The sequence below is a fragment of the Lolium rigidum genome, chromosome 1, assembly GCF_022539505.1.
Source record: "Lolium rigidum isolate FL_2022 chromosome 1, APGP_CSIRO_Lrig_0.1, whole genome shotgun sequence".
Classification (NCBI taxonomy): domain Eukaryota; kingdom Viridiplantae; phylum Streptophyta; class Magnoliopsida; order Poales; family Poaceae; genus Lolium; species Lolium rigidum.
This window is the reverse complement of record NC_061508.1, coordinates 18,098,940-18,109,759: the sequence shown is the minus strand read 5'-3', so window position 1 is coordinate 18,109,759 and position 10,820 is coordinate 18,098,940. Positions and strand designations below refer to the sequence as shown.

General features: G+C 39.8%; 1 protein-coding gene across 1 annotated transcript; it reads right to left on the bottom strand.

Moving 5' to 3' along the window:
• Positions 1–538: 538 nt before the first annotated feature.
• LOC124704705 (obtusifoliol 14-alpha demethylase-like) lies at positions 539–10,183 on the bottom strand. Its single transcript, XM_047236979.1, has 5 exons — positions 9,716–10,183; positions 8,383–9,371; positions 1,083–1,144; positions 717–970; positions 539–607 (listed from the first exon to the last, which is right to left on the bottom strand). The coding sequence occupies exons 1-5, from the start codon at positions 10,181–10,183 to the stop codon at positions 539–541; spliced, it is 1,842 nt and encodes a 613-aa protein (XP_047092935.1).
• Positions 10,184–10,820: the final 637 nt, after the last annotated feature.

Sequence of the window (10,820 nt, the reverse complement as noted above, 5' to 3'; positions counted from 1 at the left end):
GAGAAACCATCCTTCTTGTTGTGATGGGTCACCTTAAAAAGGTCAATTGCATCAAGCTCTTCACCATTGCTCTCCTCCCTCCGGAAATGATGTTCACCAAGAATCGAACATAAGCTTGTGGAGACAAGAGTAAATTGCAAAAGGAAATTCTGAAAGAGGGTTCTTATAGTTGCATACACATGAGCTGCATAGATCCGAGAGCCAGTCTTCTAGGAAAATTTGACCGCCGAACGATTGTCCTTGTTCTTCATACATGTAGTCTGCAGATGCGCACAATTATGTAAGCTATCCAGCAATATGCATAGTATAAAGATGAGAAATATGTCTGGCATACATACAAAGATACCCTGTCACAACAATATGCATACATTTCTTTCACTGAAGTAAAAACATACCCTGTGTTTTGGGGTTTCCCACAGAGCAATGAGAGCTTGCCATTCTTCATCTGAGGCACCCTTAGCAGGGGACTTGATGCTGTCTTCATTTGTTGGCATTTTGTCAAAATAATACCTCTTGAGGACGTAGCGCTCGTTCTTCATCACGTTCTTCGAGATGTCACATCAAGCATTCTTGATGACATCCGACTCGTGTCCATGTTGAAATTTGCCTACAAAGCAAACAAGGGAAATGACACAAAGTTAGTTATCATGAGCTTTTAACAATCAGAGCAAGCACTCATATTAGTTAACCAATCAAATGGTGATCAAGAAGATTACCCCCACTTTCCCAATGAAGTTGGGAAACATATTCTTGTCCTTCTTGTACACATTGAAATGCGAAAAGACTAGCATCTGGTCTCTTGCAATCAATCCACCCTCCAATGCAAACTTGGCAGCCGACAAAGGCTTCTTAGGACGTTTCATCCCTTCAGGAATCTCAATGGTAAACTTGGCTCCCAACCCTTGGGTAATCTTCTCCAGCCCTTTACCCTTCCTTTTACGCTTGACAACAGTAGATAGTGCGGTTGCATCTGAATAGCATACATACAAAGATCATGTCAGAAAACAACACACATCCAAAAGAGTCTAGAAAGATAACAAATGCAGATGATAGCGTGGACAACTGTCCAAAGGAAAACTTGCCTGCATCACTGAATTCAACATCAGGATCAAGGAAGCTATCAGAGTCAAACTGCTCATGACCCCTGCCAGCAGATGCAGTGGGACTGGGCCCCTACACATAATACTTCCTTAATCCATTGACCGGGATCCTTCATCCATCTCGCGCCGAGCTTCTATGATTGTTGCGGAGCGGGGTATCTTCATGAAAAGACAAAGGAAAGTGATCAAATATGAGGTGCCAAAAATAATCCAAGAAAAGCAAATTTTATTGTACATAGAGGATGCCAAATTGGTCCCATTTTGCAGGAGCGGTCTCACCATTTCCAAGGCGGCATGGGATCGAAAGAAAAAATAAATAGCCAAAAATCAGGGGGTAAAAAAATCCAAGAAAAAGAAACATCGTTGTTCATAGAGGATGACATGTGGGACCCATGAGCCAGCAACGTCCTCTACGTTTCAAAGGCGAAATAAGTAGCCCAAAATCACGGGGTCCAAAAAATCCAAGAAAAGAAGCATTATTGTTCATAGAGGCTGACATGTGGGACCTATTTCGCAGGAGCGGTCTGGAAGTTTCAAAGGCGGCATGAGATCGAAAGAAAAAGGAAAATGACCAAATATCAGGTGCCAAAAATGATCCAAGAATAGAAACTTTATTGTACAAAGATGATGAAATGCGGGTCCCATTTTACGAGCAACGTCCTCTACGTTTCAAAGGCGACGGGGATCAAAATAAAAAGGCAAATAACCAGAAATTAGGAGTAAAAAATAACTCCAAGAAAGAAAAGGTTTATTGTTCATAGAGGCTAACATGTGGGATCCATGATCCGGCAACATCCTCAATGTTTCAAAGGCGGCATGAGATCGAAAGAAAAAAGAAAAGTGACCAAATATCAGCTGCTAAAAATAATCCAAGAAAAGAAAATTTTATTATTCATAGAGGCTGACATGTGGGACCCATGATTCAACAACGTCCTCAATGTTTCAAAGGCGGCATGAGATCGAAAGAAAAGGCAAGTGACCAAATTTCAAGGGGTCAAAAAAAATCAATAAAAGAAACATTTATCGTTCAGAGAGGATGACATGCGGGACTCATGAGCCTGCAGCGTAAATGGCTCGATTGGAGAACGTGAACGAGATGGCGTGATCGAGAAAAATCATCGCTAGAGACGCTGCCATCTAGGCCCTACATCCCTGGGCGGTGAGGATTTATGTTGACTTGGCCGGTGCACCCAAGAATTCATCATGCACCACGTCACCTGCCACCATAGGCAATGTTTTCCACGTTAACGCCGGGCTAGATGGCCTCAAAAACGAGATTTTGTTTTTACATGCACCACGGAGAGAGCAAAAATCATCGAGGATGGTGCATCCGCAACCTCGGCCCGACTTTCAATCCGTCGGCCATGGCAACTTTTCTTGTAGTGAGCACTAATGATAGTCTGTGTGTACTAATATGTCTAACAAGTTGGCACACAGAGGGTGTCAATGATGTTATAAGAAGTGACCTTTATGTAACTAATACAATCCGTTGTTCATGGTTACCTTGTGGATGGTAAAATAGATAAAATGTATGAAAAAAATGATATATATTTCAAAACAAAATAATCATGTTCCATCTTTATATGTGCATTTCAGGGACTTGTGTATATGTAATTCAAACAATTGACTGTTAAATACATATATTATTTGCACCCATGTTTGAAGCAAGTGGGCGAGCTAATCCATGTGTGTTATATATCGTAACACCAAAGTATATCGGTACACAAAATAATTTATATAAACGAGATTTAAAAGTAAAGGCAGCACGAGATAGCAGAAAATAAAAGGTTACGTTACATCTATCACGACTAAACCCGGAGGGCCATGTCACCTAGTGCGTTGACATTACATCATTTTTAATAAACTTGTGCACCATGTGATGAATAAAAGCAAATCAGATTATGTGCATGACCATAGAAACGTACATAGTGACTTATAAATATGAAGTTGTTATCGTCACATAAATTATTAACCCGAGAAAACTTAAAGTTGATGTCACATCAGATGCATTGGCATTGCATTATTTCTAATAAACTTGTGCAGCATGCGATAAATAACAAAGCAAATCAGATTGTGTGAATGACCATAGTGACTTATAAACAGCAAGTTATTATCATCACATAAATTATTAAACTTGTGCACCATGTGATAAATAACAAAGCAAATTAGATTTTTTGCACGACCATAGAAACGCACAAAGTGACTTATAAACATGAAGTTGTTATCATCACATAAATAATTATATTTGTGCACCATGTGATAAATAATAAAGCAAATCAGATTTTTTTGCATGATCATAGAAACGTACATAGTGACTTATAAACATCAAGCTGTTATCATCACATAAATTATTAACCCGACAAAAATTAAAGTTGATTTCACATCAGGTGCATTGACATTGCATAATTTTTAATAAATTTTTGCATCATGCGATAAATAACAAATCAAATCAGATTGTGTGAATCACCATAGAAATGTATTGACTGACTTATAAACATCAAGTTGTTATCATCACATATACTATTAAACTTGTGCATCATGTGATAAATAATAAAGCAAATCAGATTATGTGCATGTACATAGAAAAGTACAGAGTGACTTACAAACATCAAGTTGTTATCATCACATAAATTATTAACCCGAGAAAAATTAAAGTTGATGTCACGTTAGGTGCATTGATATTGCATCATTTTTAATAAACTTGTGGATCATGCGATAAATAACAAAGCAAATCAGATTGTGTGAATCACCATAGAACCGTACATAGTGACTTATAAACATCAAGTTGTTATCATCACATAAATTAATAAACTTATGCACCATGCGATAAATAACAAAGAAAATCAGATTGTGTGTATGACCATAGAAACGTACAGAGTGACTTATAAACATCAAGTTGTTGTCATCACATAAATTATTAACCCGAGAAAAAATAAAATTACTGTCACATCAGGTGCATTGACATTGCATCATTTTTTAATAAACTTGTGCACCATGCGGCAAATAACAAAGCAAATCAGATTGTGTGAATCAACATACAAACGTACAGAGTGACTTATAAACATCAAGTTGTTACCATCACATAAATTATTAAATTTGTGCACCATGTGATGAATAACAAATCAAATCAGATTCTGTGCATGACCATAGAAACGTACAGAGTGACTTATAAACATCAAGTTGTTATCATCACATAAATTATTAACCCGAGAAAAATTGAAGTTGATGTCACATCAGATGCATTGACATTGCATCATTTTTTAATAAGCTTGTGCATCATACGATAAATAACAAAGCAAATCAGATTGTGTGAATGACCATAGAAACATACAGAGTGACTTATAAGCATCAAGTTGTCACCATCACATAAATTATTAAACTTGTGCACCATGCGATAAATAACAAAGCAAATCAGATTCTTTGCATGACCATAGAAACGTACAGAGTGACTTATAAACGTCAGTTGTTATCATCACATAAATTATTAACCTAAGAAAAATTGAAGTTTATGTTTCATCAGGTGCATTGACATTGCATCATTTTTAAATAAACTTGTGCATCATGCCATAAATAACAAAGCAAATCAGATTTTGTGCATACAGAGTGACTTATAAACATCAAGTTGTTATCATCACATAAATTATTAACTCGAGAAAAATTAAACTTAATGTCACATCAGGTGCATTGACATGCATAATTTTAATAAACCTGTGCATCATGTGATAAATAACAAACTAAATCAGATTGTGTGAAGGCTCGAAGCATTTCTTTGAGGTTTTTCATTGCTAAGATTGTGCTTACTTATGTTGATGAGGATGGTGTAAAAAACAACTACGCCATAAATTTGTAAGTAATACAGTTCCACGATTGCGTATATGTAATATAGCGTGATTTTATAAACAACTTGTGTAACTTTTACCAATGCGTAAGGCATTTTTGTCTTTTATATCGATGTCTTTTTTGCTTAAATCCATGTTTTACTACTCAGGCCAAGACGCTATTGAAAATGTATCCAGCCACCGAGTTATTCGGGTGTGTTTCATTAGTGAACCATTGAATCAAAGCCCCTGGGTATCGGGTGTAAAATAATTGAAATAACATCATGATAGAAAAATTTATCTTTCTTAATGACGAAATACGAAGATATAGTATGATCGATTGGACTCAACCGAAGGCCCATAGGGCGACGGACTCGATATCATGGCTAACAAGCTTGATTTGTAAGTAATATAAACTGCTTGGCTGAGAAGACTGGCCATGGGCATTATTCATCAATACGAAAGCTAAGTACTTATGCTTAGAACCGACGTAGATGGTGGACCTTCCATGGGTTTTGTTCCATCTGAACCGTTTTCTTATCCTTAATCCGGTATAATCCTCCAGGGATTACTTCTGTAATGATATAGGGCCCTATCCATGGAGACTCGACCTTTCGATGTTTTTCTTGCTACAATCAAAGGACTAAGTCACATACCTCAAAAGATCGAGGTCTTAGTCGATGACTGTGGTAATTTCTCAGATTCTGCTCGAGATGATGTTGCCCGGGCAAGTGGCACATCGCTGGCTTCATCCAGTACGTCTATGTCATCTTCGAGTGCTTTGTTCGATGCAAACTCTTCATATTTTGCGACTCTAGGAGCGTCGTGTGTAATTTCGACTGGAAGCACGGCTTCGGCACCATGGACCATGAAGAAAGGGGTTTCTTCCGTAGATGTGTTTGGAGTTGTTCGTAAACTCCACAGGACGGAGGGGAGTTCTTCGATCCAAGCTCCATTGGCCCTCTTTTAAGGTGTTAGCAACCGTTTCTTAATGCCAATGCATATGAGCCTATTGGCTTTTCAACTTGTCATTTTTTCTGCGGTTGCGCCACTGAGGCAAATTTCAGCTGGATGTCAAGCTTATCGCAAAACTCCTTGAACTCTCCTAAAGTGAAGTTAGAGTCATTATCTGTGATGAGACTATGAGGCACGCCGAAGCGGAAGACAATTGACTCCACAAAGTTCACCGCCTCCGTTGCCTCGGCCATTTGATACCTTCGATCTGGAAGCACTGCTAAAATGGTGTAAAGGAAACGTCTACAAGACTTGATAGTTAATTTTACTTAATGGATACCGGACCTTTCTAGTTTAATTCTAAGGGGGTTGTGTTCAATGATGGAAATAGGCAAGGGTTAAGGTTTCTCCTACAGCTATGCATACGTATATAATTGAAGCGCATATATATAACAAATAAAGTAGAGATAAGAGATTTGTGAGTAGCACATCCGTAAATACTCTTGCCCCTAAAGCTAGAGGTGACAAGAGCCTCTTGGTCCAACCACTGTCCTCACAGCCAAGAGCAACAACAATTATTCAGCATATGAATACCGACCAAAGCATTGAGCTAGATGATTATGCCATGATCCCGAATGAATCACTAAACATGTATCGTTATTTTCCCCTTTCTGTCACTGAAGTTTCATTCTCCACTCATCCCACATCTTCCCTTGATCGATCCGAATGATATAGGTACCTGCAGATCATCGAAATGAGGCAAAGAGACAAGGATAGAAGATTGCAAAACTCATATTCAATCCTTACACATGTAATAATATTAGATGCACATAAACACTGCGAGGATTCACCCAACCCGCAACCCGTGAGGACGACTCACACAAAATATCATGATCAATAACAAAGATAGAAATCATTGGGGCAAATACATAGATTGAAATCACAATATTCTTACAATGGTCGTCAATTCTCAAGAAGATCTCTATTACAATGGTGATGGCTACGGCTATGGAGGAGATTGGAGATGGAATGGATGAACTATGGTGGTGGATCTCCTTCGTGTGGTGCAGATGGATCTGATGGATGACGGCTCTGTTTGGCGATGAATGACTCTCTTTTTGGTGTCGGATCCTTCACGAAACCTAAGGAAGGCTGCGACACATGGTACGGGCAGGCTTGCCCGTACCGATGCTCGTTAAAGTCCCTAGAACCGTCTCTTCGAGCGTAATCAACTTTGTCGTACTCCTGACGCGATTTTCTTAAGTAATTGCAGGTCTATTTGTCATTATGATGTGATTTCCTGCACACCATTCAAAAATAGAAGAGATTACACATCTTTGCATTAATTAGTCATTAGTGTCAAGTTGAGAGGTAAACTTAGTCAATTTATTCAATTAGCTAAGGTTTTAAACGTGAGAAAAAGTGGCGTATTTCACAGCCATCACCTTTGTAACTAGTTTTGCTTCAATCCGTTTTGTAAATTTATCGACTGCTACAAGCAAATAAACATGTCCTCCATGCGAAGATTTGTGTAATTTTCCAACCATATCCAAGCCCCACCCAGCGAAGGGCCATGCTAAATGTATCGACATCATCTCTATTGCCGGTGCTGAGGTTTCTTGGCAAACATCTGGCACCCCTCGCTGGTTTTAACAATCTCCTTAGCGTCTTCCACAACAGTTAACCAGTAGAACTCTACTCTAAAAGATTTGGCTATTATTGCTCGATAACCTGTGTGACGACCACAGATCCTTTCATGTATGTCCTTGAGGATAGCTTGCCCTTCTACGGGTGTGACGCACTGCTGAAGGATGCCTATGATGCTCCTTTTATATAATTCACCTTTTACCATCTGAAAAGCTTTGGAGCGTCACGCAATCCTTCGTGCTTCGACTTGGTTATATGACAACTCTTTATTTAGCAGATATGCTATGTATGGCTGCATCCGTGTAAGTTCCACCATCATGACATTCCTTGTTACTTCTATCGCGGTTGTGTCTATTTCCATCTCATCGGGTGCGGCCATATAGCCCCCGAATTCTTTTTCCCTTTCGCTTTTTCACCTTTAGACACATGGTACTACCGCTGATACGAGCAGTGGTGGTCATACTAGAGTCTGTAGAAAAGTTTACCCGATGACGTGGCACATATGGAAATGCTCGATTTTGAAACCATATTATTTTGTCTAGCTTCCTCATCGTCAACGTTAGTATGGAAATGAATGAAATGAAATCTGTGTATGCACAGTGTGCTGAGTAACATCTATAATTTATTCGAATTGACAAATGGAAATTCGTAAAATTACACAATATAGAGAGAAGTATAAAACTTAGAACTATTTATTTCTTGGTGGACATAACAATGGACCTATCTAGTTCACCAATAACCCTTGCATCCATCTCTCAGTACAAATTATCAACATACACACACACACGATTACATGGAAATTATATATAACATGGGTACATACGCAAATTGGTTGCACATAAGTATATCAACCAAGTGATTACAGAAAATCATTTCTCCTGTATTTTACAAGTATATTTCCTTCTGGCTCTGCCAGGAATTTTCTTGAGTCTGTCTTGGGGAAAGTAGAGATCAATTCCAGGTCAAAGTTCCTGAGAAGATGGCTCCATATAACTTTAATTTGCATGTAAGCGTATGCCTCACCGATGCAAACATGCCGACCACCACCAAATGTTGAATAAGAAAACTTTCCACCGACTTTGTCCTCTCTTCTTTCGGAGCCAAACCGGTATGGATCATATAACTCAGGGTCCTTGTAGATATATGGAATACTATTGTTCACTACAGTAGGACTAGCTACGATGTGCTCTTGCGGGATCTCATATTGTTTTCCCTCTTTCGTCATCACCCTGAAGTTCTTATGTGCCTTGCGAACTAGCAGTGGTATAGGTGGGTGGAGCCTTACCGCCTCTTTGATGCAACTATGAAGTATGTCCATCTCTAAAAGGACGTTGTAGTCTAGCTTGTCCTTGTGTTTCTTGGTGATTTGCTCTTGCTCCTCAACGGCGGCCCTCAAGAATATCGGATGGCTGAGTAGACAAGCTCCGGTCCAAGTACTTGAGATAGAGCTTGTATGTTCTCCTGCAAATAGCAAGCCAATAATCAATCCCGCTACCTCTTCCACTGTTGTAGATTGGCCATCTTTATACTTGGAGTCAATCAATTTCTGCAGTGTGTCCTCCTCGACTGCACCAGATCTCTTACGGGACTCCACCACATCAGATAGTATTTCAGTTAGTCTGATGCGTGCTCTATCACGCCGGCGGTTTGCTGGAGTTGGGAGATACGGATATAAGAAATTAATCAAGGACACACCACTTCCGAGATCACGAAGCAGTGCGTTGACCTCGTCAAACATGTTTTCCCGGACCTCCTTTCCGAGTAAACATCGGCTTGATATCAGCATGAGTATCTGCTCGAACTCAAACTTCAGATTGACTATGCCCTCCTTTCCCCATTTGGCAAAGTATCCCTGCGTACATAGAAACGAGATATCAGTGCGCTTTTCTGAAACCTCTATATAAGCGTCGATGTACTAGCATCGTTTCCATGAAGGAAAGGTCAAGGTCGTCCTAAGGTAGCCAGCTAAGCAGGCGAAGTTATAGAAAATGTCACCCCAGCGTGACGCCCCCGGTAGCCTCTCATCCGAAGCATGGACGTCAGCCATGCTTTAAAAAAAAATCAAAGTTGCCGGGGCATAGCAGATTTTTTTCTTGTCAACTTCTATGTTGTGTTGCGCCAAGTGGCTAGTTTCCTCACATTTTTTTCAATATATTCTTCGATGTTAAATGCATGCTTATCAGAATAGGTACGCACCTCCACTTCTTGTATCATGGGTGAAACATGCCTGCTCAAGCTTGATGGCTTCAGCGCTTCAATGTGGAAGCGGGTCTGTTCAACACGAGTAGCACTGTCTCGGCCATAGAAAACCGTATTGCCGAACATGGGCACCGTGAACTCAAACAGATTTCCATGGCTAATTTCTGATTCCAAGCCTTGAAAGAAATGACCCGTGACCTCAGGCCCGATCAACAGAGTTACATTTAGTCCAAAGGGTCTTACCATGAATACACTGCCATACTTCAAATATAGATCATTGAGCACAGCAGGCAGGCCTTTCTTCAGGAGGGTAGGTAATTGTGCTAGGAGGGTAATCCCACCTACTCTAGGTGGAAGATGACTTTGACGCTGTGGAGATCTTGCCCTTGAAATCTTTGTGGATAACACAATGATGAAAAGAAGAGCCACAACGTAGCCCAAAGTGTTGCTACTTGGAAAGTCCATGGTATTGCTTATTATATCCTGCATCAACAGGAATATGAGTTAGAGAATACCATATGCCTTGTTTCGGTAGAACTCCCTTGCTAGTGCTACGAAAGGGCAAACATTTAAATCAATGAAAATATTACTCGGGAGCATAGCTCTATACCGGAGCTAAAATCAATGAATCCATTGCACCAACTTTAAGTAGAGGATCTAGCGTACCTAAATACCAGAACGCAGAGATGAGGGCTGCAATCTCACGAGTGTGTACACCAACTGCAAGCTAGTGTCTCACAGTATAATTGGAGAAGAACGCCTCAGATGGAAAACATAGAACGGGGGCTAAGGACCTTATATAGAGTTAGTGCAGGGCTAGCTAGCCAACAAACATATATCTACGGTCCCCATGGACCAAGTCTAGCTAGGTTTCCAACTACTTGCCACTCCCTGACTAATGGCTGCTGTTTCTTCTTGTTTGGAAATTAATTCGGCTCCGTCCCCAGTGGTTTGCAATGCTTCGTTACTTTTTTTTGCAACTGTTTAATCATACCGATTGTACTCAAAAAAGGAATACGGTTACGCAATTTTTTTAGCTCAAAGGTGTGTGTTATTTATCGTCACACCAAAGTATTATCAGTACCCGAAAGAATTTTTGTAA

Bases quoted from the DNA above. Each gene is read 5' to 3' on its own strand.
- LOC124704705 (XM_047236979.1), bottom strand. From the start codon at position 10,183: ATGGACTTTCCAAGTAGCAACACTTTGGGCTACGTTGTGGCTCTTCTT. The intron at 9,372-9,715 runs GTGCGTACCTAT...CTATGTACGCAG, and splicing joins CCATGATACAAGAAGTGGAG to GGATACTTTGCCAAATGGGG. The intron at 608-716 runs GTAATCTTCTTG...TTTGCTTTGTAG, and splicing joins ACTTCATTGGGAAAGTGGGG to GCAAATTTCAACATGGACAC.